Source organism: Petromyzon marinus, chromosome 38, assembly GCF_048934315.1.
Source record: "Petromyzon marinus isolate PM22_M1 ecotype Great Lakes invasive population chromosome 38, UKy_Petmar_22M1.pri1.0, whole genome shotgun sequence".
Lineage (NCBI taxonomy): Eukaryota > Metazoa > Chordata > Hyperoartia > Petromyzontiformes > Petromyzontidae > Petromyzon > Petromyzon marinus.
This window is the reverse complement of record NC_133704.1, coordinates 2,033,701-2,059,364: the sequence shown is the minus strand read 5'-3', so window position 1 is coordinate 2,059,364 and position 25,664 is coordinate 2,033,701. Positions and strand designations below refer to the sequence as shown.

General features: G+C 47.3%; 2 protein-coding genes across 4 annotated transcripts in view; one reads left to right on the top strand and one right to left on the bottom strand.

Moving 5' to 3' along the window:
• LOC116950271 (LHFPL tetraspan subfamily member 7 protein-like) overlaps nucleotides 1-16,608 on the top strand; it is a 101,494-nt gene extending 84,886 nt beyond the window's left edge. Inside the window, exon 3 of the mRNA XM_076072495.1 lies at nucleotides 12,876-16,608. Within this exon, the coding sequence (XP_075928610.1) occupies nucleotides 12,876-13,105 (230 nt within the window). The 3' untranslated portion in view covers nucleotides 13,106-16,608. The remainder of the gene's footprint in view (nucleotides 1-12,875) is intronic.
• Nucleotides 16,609-21,820: 5,212 nt separating this feature from the next.
• Nucleotides 21,821-25,664, bottom strand: part of SPATA22 (spermatogenesis associated 22) — a 46,390-nt gene continuing 42,546 nt past the window's right edge. For 2 of the 3 annotated variants that reach the window (XM_076072492.1, XM_076072494.1), the window contains 2 exons: nucleotides 23,751-23,885; nucleotides 21,821-22,983 (listed from right to left, as the gene is read on the bottom strand). In XM_076072492.1, the coding sequence (XP_075928607.1) occupies nucleotides 22,882-22,983; nucleotides 23,751-23,885 (237 nt within the window). In that variant the 3' untranslated portion in view covers nucleotides 21,821-22,881. Of the gene's footprint in view, nucleotides 23,886-25,664 lie in introns of all 3 variants that reach the window. The other variant, XM_076072493.1, reaches the window with a different exon arrangement.

Below are 25,664 nucleotides of genomic sequence, written 5' to 3'. Positions count from 1 at the left end.
GGGGGCAGTCAAAGAGCCGCGAGGGGGCAGCCAAAGAGTCTCAAGGGGGCAGCCAAAGAGCCGTGAGGGGGCAGCCAAAGAGTCTCAAGGGGGCAGCCAAAGAGGCTCAAGGGGGCAGCCAAAGAGTCACGAGGGGGCAGCCAAAGAGTCACAAGGGGGCAGCCAAAAAGTCACAAGGAGGCAGCCAAAGAGCCGCAAGGGGGCAGCCAAAGAGTCTCAAGGGGGCAGCCAAAGAGGCTCAAGGGGGCAGCCAAAGAGCCACGAGGGGGCAGCCAAAGAGTCACAAGGGGGCAGCCAAAGAGCCGCAAGGGGGCAGCCAAAGAGGCTCAAGGGGGCAGCCAAAGAGCCGCAAGGGGGCAGCCAAAGAGCCGCAAAGGGGCAGCCAAAGAGCCGCAAGGGGGCAGCCAAAGAGCCACAAGGGGGCAGCCAAAGAGTCACAAGGGGGCAGCCAAAGAGCCGCAAGGGGGCAGCCAAAGAGCCTCAAGGGGGCAGCCAAAGAGCCGCAAGGGGGCAGCCAAAGAGTCACAAGGGGGCAGCCAAAGAGCCTCAAGGGGGCAGCCAAAGAGTCTCAAGGGGGCAGCCAAAGAGCCGCAAGGGGGCAGCCAAAGAGCCACAAGGGGGCAGCCAAAGAGTCACAAGGGGGCAGCCAAAGAGCCGCAAGGGGGCAGCCAAAGAGCCTCAAGGGGGCAGCCAAAGAGCCGCAAGGGGGCAGCCAAAGAGTCACAAGGGGGCAGCCAAAGAGCCTCAAGGGGGCAGCCAAAGAGTCACAAGGGGGCAGCCAAAGAGCCGCAAGGGGGCAGCCAAAGAGCCTCAAGGGGGCAGCCAAAGAGCCGCAAGGGGGCAGCCAAAGAGTCACAAGGGGGCAGCCAAAGAGCCGCAAGGGGGCAGCCAAAGAGTCTCAAGGGGGCAGCCAAAGAGCCACAAGGGGACAGCCAAAGAGCCACAAGGGGACAGCCAAAGAGCCACAAGGGGACAGCCAAAGAGCCACGAGGGGGCAGCCAAAGAGTCACAAGGGGACAGCCAAAGAGCCACAAGGGGACAGCCAAAGAGCCGCAAGGGGCAGCCAAAGAGTCACACGGGGGCAGCCAAAGAGTCTGAAGGGGGCAGCCAAAGAGCCGCAAGGGGGCAGCCAAAGAGGCTCAAGGGGGCAGCCAAAGAGCCGCAAGGGGGCAGCCAAAGAGCCGCAAGGGGGCAGCCAAAGAGTCTCAAGGGGGCAGCCAAAGAGGCTCAAGGGGGCAGCCAAAGAGTCACGAGGGGGCAGCCAAAGAGTCACAAGGGGGCAGCCAAAGAGTCACAAGGGGGCAGCCAAAGAGCCTCAAGGGGGCAGCCAAAGAGCCGCAAGGGGGCAGCCAAAGAGGCTCAAGGGGGCAGCCAAAGAGTCACAAGGGGGCAGCCAAAGAGGCTCAAGGGGGCAGCCCAAGAGCCACTGCATGCCGCTCTGGACCCCAAGCTCTGCGGCATAGACTTTTTAATTCCGCAAAACGCGTTGCTACCGCGGGACGCTGCTGCGTTGTCTGTTATAGCTTTAAAACATAAAATATTAAACCGATCGACAGCGGCTCAAATCCTCCAAACCCTCAATTGCTGCTCTGACACCTGAAGTGTATTGGGACTTTGGGTTCGTAGGCTGACGTCTCCGTCGTTCATAGTTCTCAGCAACGCTGGTTCCATGTGAAGCGTCGGCACTTGCGTTCCCCCCTCCCGCATCACCCCCCACCCACCCCCTTCCAATGCCCTCTCGGCACGCACCGCGCGCCGTTCGGCACGGTGTCCGACGTTTCGCCGCGCGTGCTTGGGAGACTTCATCAGGAACTGAAGACCATAACCAGCGTACATCTTCTGCAGGCCTGGCTCTAGGCTCCCTGATTCGTATCCCACCAGGAAGCAGGCATGGCCAGTGTGGGGATAACTCAAAACTATTCACTCAACTCATTTGAAGCTTTCATGACTGCAGGAATTCATACTCTTTAGTTATTTCGGTAAAGTCACGTGGGTAGAAAACATAACTTGTGAATCACGACGTTCCGATAGCAACACAAGCAATCGTCTCCAGGTCACCCACCCCTACCCTCTCTACGATTACATTTACTTGCAAATTCCATCCCGAGTCCCACCCACTTACCCTTGGGTTGTACCCACCACAAACGGCTATAACCTTGGGTTGCAGTAGCCCTCTCGCTACGTTTCCTTCTCAGCAGTCCGCCTGCTGTATTGTTTCACCTGAAGGCGATGGCTCGTGTTGCTATCGAAACGTCGTGATTTATTAGTTATCTTTTTGTCGATCTACGTGACTTTACCAAAAGAACCTAAAGAGTATAGACTAAACAATTTTTCGATTTAAAGCTTTCGTGACTGCAGGGATTCATCTTCTTGGTTCTTTCGGTAAAGTCACCTAGAATAAGACAGTGTAAAGTTACAAGTCTAATATTTTATAGTCTCAAGTATAGGGCAGTGTATAGTAACGCATTGTATAATTCAAAGGTGGATTTTTTTTTGTCTATGGATATGATATTATACCATGTAGTTTAGATTGGAAGGTATAATATTGTATTGTAAAGTAGTCCAGTTTATAGCATAGTTATTAATGCAACACAGGACAGAGCAGCGCACCTATCCTATTCCTTTTTTATTTCCTTTTTTCTGTGTACCCGCCGCCACCCTCCCCCGATCCGGTGGTGGTGGTGCTGGGTAACATGCGAATTCATATGTTAATTCCGCCCACATAGCTTAATAAGACGCGGTCCTTGCTTGGCAGTGTTCACTCAAGCGCTGTCTTCTGGACAGTCCTGTTTATTCACCTGAAGAAGGCTACCTGTTTTGTGGCCGAAACGTCATGAGAATCTTATTTTATTGTGTTTTATTTTTATTATTTTATTTCCATTCTACGTAACTTTACCGAAAGAACCAGGAAGATAAACATTTTTTTTTTCCAGGTTAAGGCCCACTGAGCTATATGTAGCTCTTTTTCAGAAGCGACCTGGCCACAAATGATAGCTTAACGAAGTGGCTCATCATCATGTGAAATGCATAGCAGCCGAATGCTCGAAACTAGAGGCCGACCGAAACTGAATTTCTAGTTTTGGCCGAAAACGAAACCAGACCAAAGTTAAAAATTTACTTTCGGCTAAAACCGAAAGTAAAATTTTTGGCTTCGGCCGAAACCGAAACGATGCCGAAAGAGGCCATTTGCCAACTTTCGGCGCCGAAACCGAAACCGAATTTCGGTCGGTCTCTAATTGTCAGACTTCGAATCTCGATATCAACACGCGTGAAGGCTGACGCGAACGCAACACGTCAACACGCGTGAAGACTGAAGCGAACGCAACACGTAAGCCAAGGCGGGCAGGCGACTGGAACAGACAACAGAGGCACTTTGTTGTCATCCCGCCAAAGAGACTCCACCTACGGATGGAGATGCAGGCTGCCGTCTGTTGACCGGTCGTCTATACATTAGCAGGCCACGGTTGCGTCTGTAACCTCGCTCCCAAGCTGCTGCTGCTGACGTGTGTGTGTTTGTGTGTACGTGTGTGTGTGTACGTGTGTGTGTGTGTTTGTGTGTACGTGTGTGTGTTTGTGTGTTTGCAGCCTATAGCATAGGATTGCCTAGCGCCGACTGACCGGCCGATAGGCAGAGTGATAGACGTAGCCACTAGCGTTATATTCTAAAAATAGATCTTCGGTTGACGAATGACGACCGAAAGTGAATATCAGTTTTGGCCGAAACCGAAACCAGACCGAAAGTATGCCGAAATAAATTTCGATTTAAAGCTTTCGTGACTGCAGGGATTCATATTCTTGGTTCTTTCGGTAAAGTCACGTAGAAAGAAAACAATAAAATAATATTGTTTTATAGTTTTATTATTTTATTGTTTCCCTTCTACGTGACTTTACCGAAAGAACCAAGAATATGCCGAAAGAGGCCATTTGACAACTTTCGGCGCCGAAACCGAAACCGATTTTCGTCGGCCTCTACTTGAAACAAATTTTTCTAAATGTGGAGGGGAAAACCGGAGGACCTTGAGAAAAATCAACGCGACCACGGGGTGAACACACAAACTCCAAATATACAGCAGGCGTCAGCGTCGGGGTGGAACCCACAACCTCCTGTATACCAGGCGAGGTAGTTAACATCTCCGAGCCACCGTGATGATGAGAAAGACACGAAAACTCCAAATATACTGTAGGCGTCGGGGTGGAACCCACGACCTCCTGTATACCAGGCGAGGTAGTTAACATCTCCTAGCCACCGTGGCGCCCCACTCACTGAGAGTCGAGCCAGCAGCAGGGTTGCAGTCCGACTGTTCTCGCCGGGTGCAGCCGAAAGTGCACGCGGCCTCAGCCGATGCCATTTATTGCCGGCCCTCCGACCTGAATAATGCATGCCAAGTGTGACGGAAACAATAGATTCGCGTTTTACCGCCTCGGATAAATAAAAGTGGAAGCCTGCTGGCTTTTTAATGAGGCTCCCCATGGACGTTTTGTCAAATTGCCAGGCATGGAATTTTATCACTGGAGCGTTTAATGTGCGAAACGTAATTCGAAATGTGCCGGTTGCTGAAGATGTGCGCAAGGTCCTTGTCCGTTTGTGTTCAAATGAATAATTATGTCAACTTGTAACGCGCCGCTGCCGCGCGGTATTTGCTCGCTGTCGTAGCGAGAGAGACAGAGAACGACTCGGAGGCGCGAAGAGGAACGTTCGAGAAGCGGGAAGGCAGCCAGCAACAGCCAGGTGATGAGCTGGTGCTACTAACAATTGCCCAAGCTCTGTAGTCCTCTATATATGAACCCTTTCCTCTATATATTAAGATATTTTCAGCCAAATAATGAGCGTGTATACTTATGGAAGGAAACCGGAACATCTAGAGAAAACCCACGTGTCCAAGGGGAAACCCACGTGTCCAAGGGGAAACCCACGTGTCCAAGGGAAAACCCACGTGTCCAAGGGGAAACCCACGCGTCAGAAGGGAAAACCCACGTGTCCAAGGGAAAACCCACGTGTCCAAGGGAAAACCCACGTGCCCAAGGGAAAACCCACGTGTCCAAGGGAAACCCCACGTGTCCAAGGGAAAACCCACGTGTCCAAGGGAAAACCCACGTGTCCAAGGGGGCAACACGCTGTCCTACACAGATGGACGCATATGCAGATTATTCCACGATTGCTGTATCACCATCCTCTGGCGAGCCAGTATATAGCGACCTCGACGCCCAAGGGAAGGGAGCTTCACAACGGGGCTGGATTTCAGGCCACGTGCATCGGAGCAACCACCACCCGCGCCACTACAACAGTTTACATACTCACAGACATGTAAATTATTATGGCCAACTGCACAAATGTGTATGTCCGTGTGTGTGTGCGCAACTTGTACATGTACAGCCTCTTTGCCAATCCACTGCTGGATGAAGGCCCCCAAATGCGGAAAGGGCTGTGGGAGTTGTTTGACCGTTCGTGACCACACTGGCCTAAACTAAAATAGATTGTCATTATTTACCAGGGAATGCCCACTGAGCCCAACCGGGTAAAGCTATATTTTTTTCAGCGGAGATCTGGCCACGCATGATTATGGTCCATAAACGTGGCTGATATCATCACACGTGGGATTTTATAGGAGCAGCCAAATAGTCGAAGTGTATGTTTCTAAATGTGGAGGGGGACTAAACCTCTAGGAGCCTGGAAAAAAGATCCATGTGGCCACCACGGGGAAAGAGAACAAATGGGTGTCAGTGCCGGGATCGAATCCACGACCTCCTGCGTACCTGGCAAGAGAGATAACATCTGGCCACCATAGCCCCTCTGTCAGTATCTGGGTTGGTGAAGGTGGGGAGCACAGATGTTGGAGGATAGTGCAGTACAACCATGGACCTTGCTACAGGGCGCTTTGCAGACCAGCACGCAGCACAACCTCGTGATCTGTAAACGCATTAACGCTCCCGGCTTCTGATTGAATACTCTTTGGTAGAAAAACATCTCAAGGCTGCCTCTCCAGCACTGCGCCCAGTTCTCATCGTCACCATCATCCATGGTCAATCTACTGCTGGAAGAAGGCCTCCCAAATCCATCGTCACACCCCACGATCCCGCGATGCAACAAATACACCGAGCATTGTGCACGCTTGCCAATGTCGTGGCTCCATCTCCACGTTCACACCAAACAGTCCCGAGTCTCTCACCGTCTGCACTTGATTCCCACGGCTGGTTAAGTCGCCATTGGCCCCACGACACAGAAACGAGGCCTCCCACGTGTCGCGTTCAGGCAGCGTGGGTAAACGCTGGCGATTTTCAGCGACTGCTGCGTAGCGGCATAAAAAAAAAACCCGAGTACGGAATGCCGCCCATGAAATCCTGCGACCACCGCACTCCTTGTCACGCAACGCTTGACCCTTCGCCCTGGGCAATCCACGTGTCCACATAGATCGGGGTTATGAAATAAGCGATGCTATTGCTATAAACTATTTTTTATTTTGCCAGGTGAGGCACACTGAGCTATATGTAGCTATTTTTCAGAAGCTACCTGGCCACAAATGATAGCTCAACGAAGTGGCTTATATTTTGATTTTAAAGCTTTCGTGACTGCAGTAATTAATATTCTTAGCTCTTTCGGTAAAGTCACGTTGAAGGGAAACAATAAAGTAAAAAAAAATATTTATTTTATATATACCATTCTATAATTGTATTTATATATTTATTTAATAAATATATATTTCATATTTTATTATTTTATTGTTTCCCTTCAACGTGACTTTACCGAAAGAGCTAAGAATATGAAGTGGCTTATGCCATGGAAATGTATAGCGGCCAAACACCCTAAATCCACGTTTCTTCTAAATATGGAGGTAAAACCCGGAGGACCTGGAGAAAAATCCACGTGACCACGAGGAGAGAGACACGCAAACTCCAAATATACAGCAGGCGTTAGGGTCGGGATAGAACCCACGACCTCCTATGTACCAGGCGAGGTAGTAAACATCTCGCCACCAAGGCACCCTATTGCAGTGGCATGCACCTTCTGTGTGGACGTAGCCTTTCTAAACATCAACCTTTTTGACTTTCATTACAAAACTAAAGTTTGTGTGCGAGTGGTGTTGTTCTTTTTTTGAAGATGCAGATCCTGGGATTCTTCCGTGGCAGGTGAAGTTTTATCGCCACCAATTTAAAGATTTAAGATTTGTTTTGTCACGGGAGCTCTTGAGCGAAACGGCCAACCGTCCAGATGATATCAGCCTAAGCCAAGTGAACTCGGTACTACGGCGAGTCTATTAGCAACTTATACTTTTTGAAAAATAAATATATATAAATATTGTGTCAGAATGTTGGCTCTCTGACAAGCAAGAGCTTGCGGTGTGTCACCCAGGGCGATCGTTTCATTTCATCCTGGCTTTTGTTTTAAAGCAGGACAGGTTTAGGAATTCTAGGCCACGCGGGTTACCAGAGGCATGAGCTGTGGTCTGATTACTGAGCAGGCTTCAGTGCATGCACACAACACAGCCACACGCAAACATAAACGTTGGGCAATGCAGCCCATACTATATTCATTTATTTTTTGACACACCGTTTCTGAGCACAGGCGAAAAGACCCAAAACGCCAAGCGGCATTAGTGTGTCACTGCTTCAGTAGCTGTGCGTGGAAATATACACACAGCCCTTTGTCAATCCACGGCTGATTGAGGGCCTGCCTACTCTGCTCGGGCCGTGGGGATCATTTGACCGTACTTCACCACACTGGTTACTGCAGATTGGTGAAGGTGGGCGGCACAGACGTGGGGTCATAGAAGTGCAGTACAACAGTAGATGTTGCTGCACTGCCCCTTGCACTGCTCACCGCGTAGCCCCGCAGCCTAAAGCAACCTGTTTGTGCATGGTGAGCACGCATCCAAAGCGTTAAACAGGCAAAACCCAGCTTCGCTTCTGAGACTTGGAAATACATTGAGCATCCTGAGTGATATTTTTTCTTGATATTGCATATAGGGTCCTGTAGAATTAACAAAAAAACTGTACGTATACAGTATATGCCATATAGGGTGGCAATGCGCCCAGGTGGTCACCCGCTGTGCAGATGGAGCGATGAAATCATCTCGTGAGCAAGCGCTCGGTGCGTCGTTCCAAGACACATCCGCGAGATGGCCACAGCTTGGGGATGGCCTCCATCCAGCAGTGGATTGAACATGACTGACGACGATGATGACGCGGTGTTTATTATGCACACGGCGCACAGTCCCGGCACCTGGTTGTCGCATGTCCCCTGTAGGTGGTGAGGCTCCCCTCCGCCGTCTGAGTCATTGCCTAGCAGAAATTCACTCGTAGCCCAGTTTAATATTTAATAGCGCATGAAGACATCAAAAAGTGAATGTTAATGACCACCTCTGAAGCCCGCTGTACTTTGCTGTGTGCCAGACCTTTAAATGGACAGCTTTTCGAGCATATGCTACAAGTAATTTCACTTCCACATATCCATAAATTACGCCGAAATAAAATCCGCTGGACACAAGACAAAGCCATCGAACATCCTATGATCAGCGGTGAATTGCGACTGACTCTTATCCATTATTGCGATTCAACATTTCGCAGACCGCTATTTGAGAATAAATCTTTAAAAACGGACCACGATGACGCCGTCGCACGAGCTTCTGTGCGCTTTTGCTTTGAGCGTGGCCTCAAATTTTAGTTTGTAGAGTGCTCTTGCCAATGACATCTGCGCATCCAGCAACATTGGTTTCACAAACCTTGACTCTGCCGATGGAGAGACAGATGGTCAAAACCAACCCAGAGTTTTCTCGCTTCAACAAATCCCACTTGATGAATATTGGTCTGGAAAGCCACTTCGCCTATGGACTACAACACGTTTTATTCATATACGGAGACATATAAACATGTGCGCATCCTGTAATCACACACGCCGTTGAAATAACGTGTCATTTATTGCGCGCGGTGTACACGGCATAAAATAAACCAATCGTAACGTTAATTACTATCATCGACGCATCTTAATGACCGCACTGGCGTAGCATATTCCCCGCTTCTGCTACACGGCACGGTCATTATCTCTGCGATCCGTTTGGGGATTGGCAGTGATAGCCCACAACTGCACGATGAGATTTGAAAGCGAGCTGGCTCTGACGAGGACCTCAAAAGATGGATTTCGGTCCCCGTGGGGGGAAATAGAACGAGAGAGGGAGAGACAGGATGACATGGAGAGAGAGGGAGATGGGGGATCGAGCAGAGGAGGATTGGGGGGGGGGGAGTCTCTGTTCACTGCTAGGTCAGACAGTAACCTGTGGGTTATCAGCAGCCCTGCATTACTCCCAGCTACAAGCCATGCCGGGAGTCAGGGGCGGTGGGGAGAATGGGGGACCTGGGGGCGGGGGTTGAGGGACATCTGCCATACGAGACAATCTCGTGGCCCTGCGCCGCTATGCCACAGGCGGCATCTTTATTTATTTTGCAGTGCAGAATAAATGGCAATTGCAACGAGAGACTTGGCGTAGCTCCAAATAGCTCTGTGGTCTATAAACAAAGACAAACTGATTTGCTGTCGTGACATTTTAAGTAATCGCACGCAACAACTTTTAATCCAACGAGGAGGCGCAAGACAATGCCACGTGTGTTTGCTGTTCTGTTAGTTTTACGACATTATATATTGAGCGCCGCCGCTCCTGCGTCGTTGCATTCTACACGCTTACAAAATCTGACAGTGACACGGTCAGCACGCACCCACAGACATGGCGATGGTCACAAATTCTGCACGCTTAGGGGCCATCCGTTTAGTACGTACGCAAAAATGTTAAATCTTGACCCGCTCTTCCTGTACGCACTCGTACTTTTTACACCCCCCCACCCACCTGCATATGTACGCATATGCATCTCATCATTTTGGTACTGGCAAAGGAGGCCCCATGATGTAGCTGCTCACCCCGAGCTCTCATTACTCTGATAGTGACATTGTCTTTGTGCTGTGTTCGCCTTTTGGCGTCCTCTGGTCTAGCACCGTTTTGAGACGAGGCTCAAAAGAAAGCTGTCTCTGGTGTGGACCAATCAGTCTCAAAGACAATGCATATATTATCAGAGTGTGTTTTTCGTCTGCATTATGATTACAAGCATCGTGGTTAATGCACACATGATTCCTTGTAAAAGGTTTGGTGTTTTAACATCTTAACACCTGTTTTGTTGCCAGAAAATAGGGGAAAACCTATTCTCAGATTAATAATATTAACGTGTTTAAGAAAACAGTCCACCGCCGGACTATCTAACTCATTTGAAGGCCAATGTAGACAAATTATTATCGAGGCTTCACCCCCCCCCCCCCCGTTTCCTATGCGTACATTGTCAGTAGACCCCCCATACGCAAGCGTACGAATTTGGGTTTACCCCCCCTCCATGCGTACGTACTAAATGGATGCCCCCTTTATTAAATCCACGACTCGCTTTGGCAGGGTTCTCAGCACACGCACTTGCACAGTCCTGTTTGTCAATCCACCGCTGGATGAGGGCCTCCCCATGCCGTGGATCGTTTGACCATACTTCACCCCACGCTGGTCTCTGCGGGTTGTTTGAAGGCAGGGGGGACATAGTGCAAGGTTACAACCTATAACACCTCTTATGCACGGCGGCCACCAATCTGAGTACGATTCCAGGCTCAACCCCCGCTTTAGTTTCTGAGATGTTATGAGATCGGACACGTTGCGGGTGATTTGGGTCATAGGCGAGTCTCAGTACATATTGCCGATTAATAATGTAATGCATCTTTAAGTTGACATTAATGGCTGTAACGTCAGTTGGTTAATTATTAATGGGCCCGATCCAGTCTCAATGAGCAACAGCTTCGTGTCCCGTTTAAAGGCGCATCAGTGACGATGCATTACTATTCAGGTGAGCTCAGCATTCACTTTACACATTCTACATGGCGTTGGAAACCTTTATACTGCCAGATTTTACATTATTGTTTATCAATTGCCTCCAATCTCCAATGTAATTTCTCAATTACTCTATTGGGTTGCCATTAGATATACTTCTGTTTACCTGACATTTACAGTTGGGTTTTTTTTTTAAATGTTCAGTCTTACCGCTCCCTTGCTGGGCTAATCAAGCCGCCGTCTGCCCCACCACTTGTTGGCACTCGAATCTTGGCGCTCCTGAGCCAAGTGACTGGGCCTACTGGAAGTTCAATAGAGTCCAGCAGGTGAAGTTAGGAGCCATCTCTCCACGCCACGCGCTACTCGGGCGAACTGTGATACAGTGTCACATGGCCAGGTGGGAGTGCGTTTGTGGCTTGTTGCAGAGGTTCTCGGTTCGAGGCGAGCGGACAGCCCTGATTAATAATACTGCGGGTGTGTGTGTGTGTGTGTGCATCAACCGCAAAATACTAAGCGCCGTCTTCATCACAGTAGACGGTAAAGATGCCGTGATTTGAAAAGAGTCGTAGGCCGTGCGTGCAGGCGTCAAGGGTACAAATTTGCTAGAGTGTAGAATTACTAAGCGGGTACCTAATGGGATAAAGCCACGCAGCAACATCGGCCCCGACTGTGAAACTCCTGCGGAATGAAAAAGATTTAAGTTGCATTTCGTTATTTAAAAAAACAACATGATTGTTCTTTGGCATCACTGGGAATCTGCCTATTACTACGACCAGACTTTATTATTAGCATCAAGCAATGTGATTTTAAAATGCAGGCGTGATGGTGCCCCCACCCTATAACCCTGGAGGGCATGGCAGATTACGCAGGTTTCGAGAGTGAGCGTTACAATCTTTACGGCTGCAAGTAGGTGGTTGCAGGTACAAGAAATAGGTCGCTAACCTACCTAACATACATGTTTTAGTGTAAGACGCTTGGACTTTCTCAATGCATGGGGTTTCTCAATACACTTCATCCAACATGAAATACTGAGCAAGGAATTGCCCAATCTAGCCGATTCGAGACTCTTATTAAATGGATCTTAAACACTCAGGGCTAAATGTTACAATTCTTTGACGTAACACAAATATTTAGAAACGGCAGCCTCAGGGGCATCAAGTTTAATGTTCTACATGATCAATACAACACGTTTATGCGACTCAGGCCGTGATTTACAGTGTACCCCGAATGGGCGTCATCTAAATGTTCCCTCGTTGGCTTTGAGTTAGTGGACGAAACGCGACATGCGGGGAATAATTTCAGCCTCATATTTACTTAGGCTCCGAGCAATCCCTTAAATTATCATATTTCCTGCAGGAGCAGGAGAAAATATTAAACAAACTGTCAGCACATAAGCACACTGGGCTGTCATGTCTCTCGCTTGGATGTTGGCGATCACATACGGTGTGGTCGTGATTAAATGAAATGTTCGAAAAACACAGCAGCGTGCTCTGTCGGAACATGCCGGCATGCTGTTTCGCAGCAATAATTGAAATGTAATTGTCCCGTTTTAAACTGAAAATGTTTGGTTTATTTGGAATCTCTCTCCTCAATTCGATCCCAAATGTTGCTATCGCCACCATGTCTCCAGACGCGAAGGGTCCGTTCGGATCTCTTGCAACCTTTCACATTTGAGAGGTTTTCTCCTGGCATGGCCATACGATATCAGTCTGCGTTCCCCAAGTGCTCCTATTAATGTTTGTTTCCGTCTTCAAGTTCTCCCTGTCTTAATTTCGTATCCTGTATAACCTCGTTTACTAGAATGTGGCTAAAAAACTTCCGTGTGAATTCGGCGCAATCTCTTTCGGGGGAAATTTCCCACCAGTGCCCGCATTCCACAAAAAGTATGAAAGTAAACTCGGCATGAATCGGCCCCAGAGGCTTGCGCTTCCAGAGGTGCGCACAACACAGGAGTGTTTCGATGAATGCCACGCCTTCCTAATGCTCTCACTTTGCCATGTCATCACCCCCCCCCTTTGTTTCTCGTGCCAGTGATAATCATGGGGGCTGGCCTGCTCGTGTTTCCGCTGGGCTTGGGCTGCCCGTTTGCCCGGCAGCAGTGCGGAGACTCGGCGCCGTTCTGGGCTGGCGACTGCCAGCTCGCGTGGGGCTACACGCTTGCCATCGTTGGCGTGCTCCTGGCGGCCTTCCTACCTTACTTCGCCCGCTATGTGCCCCGGGACCCGTCCCCTTACCCAACACCCATACCCACCAGTCTGTGAGATGCAAGCACACGGATTACGTGCCCATAAATGGAACCCCAGGATGATCACCCGCACACACAGCGATCACTCCGTGTAGCCCACGCAGACTCTTGTTGGAGCCAGTGCTGTTAGAGAGAAGCAATGAAGGCAGGCGAGTCACGAAAGGAGGTGATGTGGCCAGAACGACGCCCGACCGCCACTTCAGACATTCGTCACTGATGTTGGCCGTGAACAGGACTGAACTTGGGTCGCAGTGCAGTGTGCCATCCAATTCACTACCGCACTCCACACATACACAACAGCCATCATTCACCACTAAGTGGCGGTGACATCATCACTGCTTGTACCAGGCTAGGTGAACTTTGAGGCCACGCAAAGGGTCAAGTGTTGAAGGCTCGCTGACAACAGTTCACGGGACAGACCCAGGTGCCATGGGTTAACTGACTGAGATGACTGGCAGATGCACTGCCTGCGCTCTCGATCGTGACACAGTTGGCACACATATACAAACACATACATACGTATACAACATGTACCCGCATGTTGTATATGCGGGTGGTAGTGTGATGCAAAATGAGAGAAATATTAACTCATGGCAAGCACAAATCTCAAACATGGTCCATATCACATCAATCAGTATGGCTCACATTTATGTACAAAAAAAATTACAGCTCTTTCTTGATATCCTGTAACCATGCTCAACGTACATTACAGCTGTTTCAATGTGATAACGGTTTAATACCATGGATGCTGACGCTTTTACAAAAAAAAAACTTCCGACTACGTCTACATAAGACAAGTACACAACACGGTTAGGTTACATGTCAAAACGAGATCAATGCATCCGTCTGTGTGTAGGGGTGAAGATAGCTGATTACAAAAGCTGCAAAAAAGGGACATCTAAATGGCTGCGCGGAATTGATTGCACACGCGCCCTGCCGCCTTTTGAAGAGACACAATCAAAAACTGCCGTACGTGGAGTGAGCATTCAATTGTTACTATCCTGCCACAAAGCTCGCCGGCTAACACGAGCAACGGACTCTTAACAACTGCGCTCTAATAATGGCAAATGTTGCGAGCTTTAAGGTGAATGAGCAATAACGCAACATGTCATAAAAAAACATCCACACAATGACAACGCAGCGATGGACCCCAGCAGGTTTCGACAGGGAAGTCTGCGATTCTTGACGAAGGATTATAACGTAGAGCAAGACATACACTGTACATGTGTGTGTGTGCCATTTATTCATTATCTGTTTTGTCAAGATTGCTCAGCTGCGATACATCTCATTTTCACCTGCGGCCCTGTTGATGGCAAAGGGTCGTGTAATGTTACGCAGGGCAGGCAGTCCGTATTTGTCGGTGCGCAAGACAAGCTGTTAACACAGCTGATGTGCCATATCAGTAAATATAACATTACACAAAAGGTATTTACATAAAAAAAGTATTTCCAGATGCAAAACACTTCAGGTCACTAGAGCAATATAATTCATTGTACATGGGAAATGGCATGTTTAATCACCAAGATATATCAAAATTACTATTTAAAATAAACAGCGTTACCTTATCTGACAGTATAGAGATACACTGAACAGCCAGGTTTTTTGTTTGAACTCCAATGTCATTCTATGCCACTTAAAATGAACAGACAAAAAAAGGGTTTATGAAAAAAAAAGTTGCCATCCATCAACATAATATGAAAGGTCGCCAATTTGAATATCCGCCGTACCGGAACAAATGAGGCATGGGTAGGGAGAAGTCACTACGTAATCGCTCACGTGACATTCAAAAGCAGATACACACAAGAGTCTCGAAGACGTCAAAAAAATGTGACTCGCAGCAATGCTGTAAGCACGTGACATTCTGACACTCGAACAGCGAGCAGGTCCTTCAACAAGCTTCCATTCCAACCCACACGTGAATACGAAACAGACTGCCCTCGCACGTTGAACCATTGAACGCTGAGTGTTTCGAGGAGTCTGGGTAACAACTTTTATCTTACGATAAAAATAACAGTTTAAGGCTGTTTACCACAGATTAATACAAATTTACCATTTTAGTCAAACTTGATTTTTTTTATTTTCCACAACGGTTTGTCTTCTTGTAAAATTTGCATGGTGTATTAACATTATTGTGAAAAATTACACGACAATTTATTCTTACCCCTATCAACTCAGTAACGTGATCTGCGTATTTGTTTAAAATCACTATTGTACGATTGGGCCTAATGAACTTTTCCCAGGTATTACTGAACTTAGAAAAGAGTGCCGTGTTTGTAATGTGAATCGCTGCACAGTTAGTTTTTATTGGCGTCGTAACAATTTATCAATTAGGGTGAAGTTTCATTATTTTTTATGAGCAATTTGAAATTCAAGTTTCATTATTCGTTCGTCACATGCAAAATAGGATTTTTAATGCATGCAACGTGCTATATTTGACACTATACAAACGCAATCCTAGTCATGTCTCTTGGATTAAGAAAACCCCGTTAAATTCACATGTTCTCAAAATCTGAAATTTGATGGCCGTGCAGACTGTGTCACTGTTAATGTACAGTTTATTGCGTCGCTGAATTTCAACAAAAATGGAGGGGTTATATTTTTAAGAATATTTGTTAAGATGAAAGATCAAAGGAAACTTTGGAAAGTGATATTCTGACTTAAGGGAGCTTCCGAGTCTGACTACTGAACTAAATGGTTGTGGTACTACAAGTGGAGATTTAATTTTTAAAGAATGTCGACGTGAAATTTTCATTTTAATTCTACTGCTACCGGTTATAAAAAATGATATAAACAAATGTGCAGTATATTTCTTTCACCGCATTATTACTTTGTAGTTATAAGCCATTTCCATGCACATGCCCTCAAACAATTCTGCAAAAAAACTTTTTTGGGAATTTTTTTTTTTACAATGTATTTAAACATCGTTGCAATGAACTTATTGATGGGTTAATTACTTTTTAACAGTTTTGTTTGATACGTAATTATGACTGTGTGCACACCATAACGGAATGAAACGGCATGTGGGGATGAATTGGGATGAGTAATGAATATGTTCACACTTAGAATTCTAAATCTCTGTTTGTAGTAATGAAGAAGGTGCTTTACAGTTCTGTAATGGTATAACCTTAAAAATGAGGACCACAAAAATTAAATGCATTAATCTAACTCACATTTATGTGCTGTGTATTAGAATGAGATCCATTAGTATGTTAATTAAACGTGCACTGTAGGCTCATTTGGGTCAGTCACGATCCAATTTATTTTACAATAACATGTCGTATGGTGACTTTACCTGGTGTATAACTTTGGCATGTCAATTTCACTAAATCCCCTGAAAACAAACATGTTACCCTTGTCTGTATTTTAATGTGTGTAGAACTGCCTTCCTCAAATCGAGAATTGCTATCCCTGGAATTTTATTCATGCAGATGCTACGAAATTATGTTCCATGATTATGGATATTTATATGGAAATTGAATTGTGAGTGAAATATTGTTAATACAGATGATGTTGAGCTGAGCTGAACTCAATCATTTACTACACAGCAGGTTGGAATTACATGTTTCACATTAATGCCTGGTTTGAATGCCGAGGCAACGCGCTGCGGATTGCCTAGACCCGTGTGTGTCTATGATTGTGTGTGCTGGCGGAACGCAAGCTCTGTTGCTGTGGGAGACCTGACCCTGGGTGTGCCTGTGTCTTTGTATATGTGCGAATCTTGGCAAAGCTTGCGTCCTGTGGCTGTGGGATGTATGGCCTCTTTTGCGCCTGTGTCTGTTCGCGTGTGCTGGTGGAGCGTGAGCCCTACTGCTGTGGGATGCCTGGCTCTGGGTGTGTCTGCGTCTAGGTGTGTGTGTGTGAATCCTGGCGGACCCTAGTTCTTGCTGTTACGGGATACCTGGCCTCGGTTGTGCCCGTGTCTATACGTGTGTGTGTGTTGGCGGGACGCAGGGGCCGCTGCTTCCGTATGCCTGGCTCTAAGTGCGTCTGCTGGTGGAGTGGGAATCTCACTCATGTGGAATGTTTGGTTCTGGGTGTGTATAGGCATGTACATGTGTGCGTGCGCCGCTGGAAGTTGGGGTGTTGTGCTGTCACTTTGTGGTGCCCCAGCCTTGCCAGGTCATGAACTTTGCTGTTCCGTTTTGCTCTACCACCGACTGCAATTCATGTGGGCGGTGATGCCCTGAGAGGGCGAGTCATTAGTACTGGCAAGATCCTGTCTTAACCGTGTGGGGTCCAGAGCGCCTGGAGACTACTTTCTATCTCACATCACTATCTTCAGCCCTCATCAAATCCTCCACCATTCCATATCCCAACTTCACGCCCTTTGCCTCAAATGTTGTTACTTTAATGATTAACATTACCCCTCCAATACCCGCAATCATTATCACCCCCTTCACTATCTCAAAAACGCACTGTGCAAAGAGGCGCTTGCATCTGGTTGGTGTGCATCCTAGCCCTGGTCCCTGCGTTTTCCAGTTCATTTCACGAGCAACCTTGCGTAGTCTCCCACTTACCACGGCGACTTCATCCCACCACCTTCACCACTTTCATAGAACTTGGTCTCATACGTGGCTCTTGCCGCCATCATCACCGCCGTCGTGGTTGCAGGGGCGGCAGGGGGCACACCACTCGGTCGCCTCGCGTTCCCCTGCACAACCCATCCACACCGTCCCCTCCCTCGCGTTCCCCTGCACAACCCATCCACACCGTCCCCTCCCTCTCGTTCCCCTGCACAACCCATCCACACCGTCCCCTCCCTCTCGCGTTCCCCTGCACAACCCATCCACACCGTCCCCTCCCTCTCGTTCCCCTGCACAACCCATCCACACCGTCCCCTCCCTCTCGCGTTCCCCTGCACAACCCATCCACACCGTCCCCTCCCTCTCGTTCCCCTGCACAACCCATCCACACCGTCCCCTCCCTCTCGTTCCCCTGCACAACCCATCCACACCGTCCCCTCCCTCTCGTTCCCCTGCACAACCCATCCACACCGTCCCCTCTCTCTCGTTTCCCTGCACAACCCATCCACACCGTCCCCTCTCTCTCGTTCCCCTGGACAACCCATCCACACCGTCCCCTCCCTCTCGTTCCCCTGCACAACCCATCCACACCGTCCCCTCCCTCTCGTTCCCCTGCACAACCCATCCACAGTCCCCTCCCTCTCGCTGTCGTCGCACTTCCCCTATTGCGCTCCAATCGCACACCCTTTGCACCCCCCCCTCCCCTAATCACTCCACCACGTATGAGTCTTCAAAATCTATATATATCCCTATGCTCTGTTCATCGATTCATACCCGCTCTACTGGTCAAAAGTTTACTTGGCACCGCCATTCGGCCACATCCAATCTCATTAATCTCTTTCCCCCAACAATGCCCACCCCCCAAAATGTTGATCAGCCCCCAATTCCTCTAATTCTGAATTCACCATAAAAATTGCTCTATGGAACGCATGTTCTGTCTACAATAAACCAGCATCTACCCTGGACACTTTCCTTTCACCTTGACATCCTCGTCCTAATTCAAACTTGGATATCACCCCTCAACACGGTAACCCCTGCGGGCCTTTCTTCCACTACCTCCGCTTTCGTACACACCCCCGACCTGCTGGCAGGGGTGGTGGTGTCGGTCTCATATTACTTTCTTATTGGACTCCTGCCCCTGTGCGACTCTCAACCATCCTTTTCCCTTATTTTGAAATCCAACTTTCTTCCTTTTCCTCCCCTTACCCTCTTACTCTTCTTATTATTTATGGACCCACTTGCCCCCAGGACTTTTCTATGACCACCTTGATGCCTTCTCTGCCCCATCCTTTTATTTTATCAGGTGACTTCAACCTACAACTTGACAGTCCCGCTATTGTCTCTTCCTTTCTCTCCTTCATTTCTTTGGCCTGGATTTTCTCCCTTTGCCCCTTACCCATGTATCTGGCAGTACCCTAGATCTAGTCTTTATCTCAAAACTACAAAGCAGCATCTGTCTCCTCAGACCCTGGCCCTCCCTCTGATCAATATGTCCTCCCTCTCTTCTTGCTCCTTTGCCGTGCCCATCGCTCCCTTGACGTCAGCTCACTGACAAACCTCACATTCTCCCTGCATCCCTCTATTACCAACTACTCACCCTTCATCTTGGTGCAGCTTCTTCTGCTCTCCTCTTTGCATTATCATCCTCCACCAACCACCTAGCTCCCCTTCATCTTCGCTCTCCATCGTCCAAACCCCCCCCCCCCCCCAACAATGGATAACTCTTTTCCTGAGGTCTGACCATCGCTCTGTGCACAAATCCAAAAGATCTAAATCCTCCCCTTCACCTAAAATCTTATTATCTCACCGCTCTCTCCTTACCAAGTTCTTGGCTGCCTTAGAAATGGCTAGGCAGCAGTACTATCCCAACCTTATTTCTTCTCTTGCTCGTCATCCACGCCAACTTTTCTCTACTCTGAAAAACCTTCTCTGTCCACCTGCTCAAGTGCATTATCCCATCACTTACATTCCCTCTGCTTCCGAACTTGCTCTCCATTTCATCACAAAAATTTAGCTCATTCGCACAATCATCCTCCCTGGTCCCTCCATTATCCCGCAATTTCCTCCCTCTTCTTCACTATCACCATCGCCCGCTTCCCTCTTCACCGTTTCTCCCCCCCCCCCCCCCACCAACATCAGTAGCTGAACTGTCAACTATCTGCAAAGCCCACCCAACATCCTCTCCTCTCGACCCCATTCCCACCTCTCTCATAACTCCTGTCCTCCATCTTCTTCTTCCTTATCTGGTCTCACTATTTAACTCCTCCCTTACAACTGGCGTTTCCCTGCAAGCTTCAAATCAGCCACTATTAATCCCGTTCTCAAAAAACCCTCTCTCAACCCAACCATCCCAGCAAACTATCGCCCTATCCTCATTCTTCCCTATTTCTCTAAGGTCCTCAAACGTCTCATTCATACTCGGCTCACTGATTTAATCTCTTCAAATTCTCTCTATCACAATTCCAATTGGGTTTCCACTGCTTCAATCAACTGAGACTGTCCTTCTCGCTGTAAAAAAAAAAACCACCTGTCTAACTCTGCTCATGCCGGCCTTTCTTGAAATCTCGTTCTCCTAGACCTCTCTGCAGCATTTGACACCCTCGGTCATTCCAACTCTCCTTTCCACCCTCCCTGGTCTCGGCATCTACAGTACACCTCTTTCCTGGGTTTAATCATATCTCACTTCTCGCGCTTCGTCAGTCCTGTTTAATCATTCTACTTCCCCTCTTTCTCATGTCACTGTCGATGTTCCCCAGGGTTCGGTTCTTGGCCCGCTGCTGTTTTCCGTCTACATCTCACCTCTTGAAGCCATCATTTCATAAATTAGTTTTCACTCGCACTTCTTCGCAGACAACACAAGCTTTTTTTTCCCCCTCTTTCACTTCAGATCTCGCTCTACGTATTTCTGAATGCCTTACTGCGGTCCAATCATGGTTGGCAATACATATCCTCTCCCTCAATCCCTCCCGGACCGAAATATTTTTTTCCTGCTTCCCGCTCCCCTCACATAAATCCCACTATTTCATTTCCCCCCTTTTTCCTCACTCCCGTCCCCTTTGCCAGAAAACTTGGGGTCACATTTGATCCCTCTCTAACCTTCACCAAACATATCTCCACCGCATCCCATATGTGCTGCTTTCATCTCTTCAACATCCGGAAAATTTGCCCCCTTATCTCAATTTCCGCTGTCAAATACTCATCTATTCCCTCATCGTTTCTCATCTCTACTACTGTAATTCCTTTCTTATTGCTCAACTGCCTACGCTTTAGCTCCCCTCAAGCAAATTCAAAAGTTTCGACCCGGATTATTTAAATCTTCCACATCACTCATTCCTCTGGTATCCTTGTCCAACTCCATTGGCTTCCCGTCTACTACCGCTGTTTATTAAAATTCCTCACTCTTGTTTAAAAATCGCTCCATGGTTCTGCCCCACCCTATCTCACTTCTCTTATTTCTTACTATGTCCCATCTAGTCCCCTGCGTTCACAATCTCTATTGGCCCCCACTACGACTCCCTCCCTGTGCTCAGTCACGTTCCTGCTCCTTTTCTCTCCGGTCTCTCCTCTATTGGAATAAACTCCCAATTCACATCAAACGGGCAACTTCACTCACAATGTTTCGTTCCTCCCTTAAGACTCATCTTTTTTCAATAAGCCTATCCCTCTAATACTTCCTATCCACATCCTTAAAACCTTAACCATTCTCAACCTTCGCCATCCTCACCTCACCCCTCCCTTACCCTATCATCACCCTTCCTTGCCATCCCTTCCGCTACACTCAAACTCCATCCCATTTCCCCATCAGTCAATATTAATGTACAATTTACAATTCTTGAAAAGCGCTTTGAGCAAAGCACTTTGAGCAAAGCGCGATATAAAATCCAAAATAAGATAAATGACATCACAAGTTAGCCCTTGTGGTGGAGTTCAGAATCTAAATCTCAGTATAAAGTTTAATATGTTCAAATTAATTTTGTTTAACCAGGTGAGAACTCAAGAGACCAGGATAGTCTCATTTGTAAGAGTGACCTGGGGCAAGTCTGCCAGTAAGGGGGAGATGATTGATAAGTATAATCCCAATTTAGCAATTTGGAAAATATGCATCATGTAAGTTACATTTTATCCTGTGGCATCCTGTGAAAGACGCAAAACCGAAATGAACATTTACCTACAATTATAATACGGTAATAAACGATTTCAAACATATGTAATATTTGGACAACTTGTTTAATTTTCAGTGAATAATACATTAACGTAACACCACAACCAACACATATAATCTGTACTTAAAATGTACAAATGTTAACACTTAGGACTTGCAATATGCAGTTATACACAAAAGGGAACCTTTTTAACAAATCAATGCACATTTTCAAACTTTAATGAGTCTGGGAATTATTTGTATGCAGACTGACTGCTACCCCATTAGCTCAGCACATAACTTTCCATTATTTCGATTTAGGGCTTACGTGCTGTCTTTACAAGTAGTGAACTCCCACACAGAACGGAATATTGGGAGCCAGTTAAATGTGCTATTCTTGTATAAGATTATTTTTTTGCTATATATACGAGTCAGCCGGAATGCTATTGGGTGAAATGCAAGTTCAGCTCCGCAAGCGCTGTTTTACAGAATAGCAAGGGGGAGGTTGAGGGGAATCCACCAATAGCAATCTCCACCTGTGGCCAGCGCCAACCAATCATGCTGTGAACTGCCTCGCATTAGCTGCTAGCATCAGTTAAAAGGTCAACGTGTGGCCCTGCACATTGCTTGCTAATGCCAGTGTTGGCGGGAAGGCCTCCACTCGAGCGAACTCTCGAGCATAGCTGGGCTTACTCTTCCAAACTGACCAGATGTGAGCGTACCCACACTTCACCTAACCGCACACGACCTGCCATGGACTGTGGTGTACCCATTTACACTTGGGTGGCCAGATGGGGGATTTGATAAACTTTCCTCATTGTTAACTAAATGGGCGATCTTTGCATTGCAAGTCCAGTGTTTTAAACCTTTAACTATGACCTAGCTTAGCCCATTTTGGCTTAATCATTCATGCGGCCTGTGGCAGAATTGGGTTCATTTTGCAAAAAAAATCAGCTGCCATGCTGTCAAAACGGGGCGGAAAGGCAGGAGGAAAACACTTCACGAATAACACTCCGAGACCTGTAATTAACTCAAGCTGGAAAGAAAAATCATAAACGCTCAGCAATTTGATAAAAAAAAGATAGTTATGAATGTATGGCATGCTTGCCTGATTTAGCAAAATGAGTTTTAGCAGAATTTCAAATTATACGAGAAAGTACATCCCACATGCCTACCTGACATAGATCTAGGTATGGTACCATCTGCAAGAGTAGCCCATATTGTGTCAGTCTGGAATAAAATTCATCGCCATATTAACCACATGCTTCAACATTCCTACGCAAGGGTTGTTATTTACCTTACTGCCCGATGCGGCTGATAGCAGTGTTACAGAGAACAAAACATAAACAATTTAACAACTAAACCTATCATGCCCATAAGCGATGAAGATGCCTACAAATGGCACAACATGCTTATGGAAGATTCCATTACAAATTTTGCCCATTTGTTGCCAAGTGGTTAGAATCACTCGACAATGAACTTTGCGAGGATGACGGAGAGTGTGAGGGTTTGGTATTGTATGGATGCTGCAAGTGCAGGTGGTAGTGTTGCCAACTCTGATGTATAAAACACTGGCACATATTGTGGGAAGAACATCTCAATTCCGCAAGAGGGGAGAACTAAATATAGATGCTGGTGAATTATCACACAATTGACAAACACGTGGAATATTAATGTCCTGGGAAAACCTGTAGAATGCTCCTAACAGCTACCTCAATAAAACTAAACTAAACAATTTTTATTTAACCAGGTAAGGACCACTGAGCTATATAGTTATTTTTCAGAAGTTCAACAAAGTAGGTTATCACATGGAACTTTATAGCAGCCAAATACTCTAAACGCATAAGAAGACATCCTGGTGGAAACCAGAAGTGGCACTCATATTGGTACCACAGAAGGTACAATATGCTGTTGGTGCGGATGGGTGGTGGAAGTGTAGATTACGGCTCACGTAAATTGGCTACAAACAGCTGCATGGTGTAGTCAGCAGCACTGACCAGTGTTAGGTAGGTGTCTTTTTCTATTGCTGAGGCCGGGCGTATGGAGAAACACTGGAACACCTCCTGCTGCTGGTCAAAGCGGCCCACACACCGGTGCAGCAAGCCTCGTGTCAGCCGGGGGAGCTCGCGGTCCTGCAACAATAAACATATCATGTGTTGTTTATTTTCAAAATACATTCAGGTGCGCTGGATGGCTAAGTGTTCGTGAGGAAACATTTCAACCTATGAATATTACCTGCCATGACATGTGTAGTGAGTCCAACTGAGTCGCAGACGTTGTTCCTTTTAGAGGCAACACTTTTATTTATAACACCATAATACAAAGAGGTAAACTGCCTCTTTAGCAGATACAACCTAGGGTGGTGACCACCCGGCTAACTACACTATACAGGGGAGTTACTGCTATGAAGGGTCAGACCCTCACTCGGGTCTCTGACCACGTGGTCCCTCGTAGGACGAAGCGCTTCCAGCTTGAGACGCAGAGCTTCCAGCCTGTAGAACGAAGAGACCCCCGGTCCCTCTCAGGGACCCGCCTTATATCCCTCTCCGGTCGGGGCCGCTCCGCCCTCGGCCCCGCCCGCCTTCTTGAACATTCTTGTTCCCTCTCGATCCTTCTCAAGAGCTCTCTCCACTAGTCCCCACCACCTGGGGCCCCCTATGTGGACACTCCGGATCACGTGTCCACGGGGTCAACCAGAGTACCATGGCCCGGGGCAACCCTGCCCCTGGGCTGACACTCTCGGGGGAGCCCCTACCACACGCTGTGCGTGGTGCCCGCACTATCCCAGTGCTCGCCAAGCCCCACTAGGGCTGATGTTACACACAGCCACCCACACAGTGCTGTCCATGATGTAGGAATATCGAACAGCACGACCCTTCCGGGCCGGCACCATACAGTGACATTCCCGATGTCACTACATATGGATCGAGAACGTGGACTCTGACAAAGAACGTGCAACAACAAAAACACGCAACAAAAGAAAAGTATGCAAAGGTAAAAGACAGACAAGAACATTTTGATTTAATTTAAAACTTTCGTGACTGCAGGGATTCATATTCTTGGTTCTTTCGGTAAAGTCACGAAGAAGGGAAACAATAAAATAATAAAAAAATATATAAAACAATAACATTCTCACGACGTTTCGACTGCAACACAAGCAATCATCATCAGGTGTGAAAACCAAAGCAAGAAAATTTGAAAAAAGTGGCGTTTTTTTCTTAACGTTCGCACCACGGACAGCGATTTGGCAGTTGTTCAGATGAACAAGTCCATCTATGTTCGGAAAAGAGGAGGGGGGAGAGGAAGAGAATGGATGCGGTCTGAAAGTCACCGTAAGCGTGAACACAATCAATTAAGACCCGAAATGGTTTATCAAATCCTTCCAATAATTGCTAAGCCAGAATCCATCTTCTCGGCTGAAATTGTCTCTGTGTTTGTATATGTGGATAGCCTCATGAACGAATCTCTCATGGTAGCCAGATGTCTTGGAGAGAACCTCTGTCTTGGAGAAGTCAATGTCATGTTAGCCTACTGAATTATAACAGTGATCTGCCACATCCGAGGTGTTGGTCCTACCGTGTTTTATGTCTGCTTTGTGTTCACGGATGCGGTCCGAGACATGTCGTTTGGTTTCTCCAATGTAACTACTACCACAGAGGCAACTTAGTTTGTAGACGCCAGGGTACTGTATGTCCGGAATCACATCTTTTACAGATGGAACCAGATCACAGATTTTACGTAATGTGTTGAATGAGACCTGGATCTTGTGTTTATTCAAGATTTTGGAGATCTTTTTTGTGATCCCCGCAATGTAGGGTAAAGTGATGTTTTTGAATGGCTCCTCAAGAGGGTCCTTCTTCATGGTTGGAGTGATGGCTTTGCGGATTGTGTAGTCTGAGTAACCATTAGCC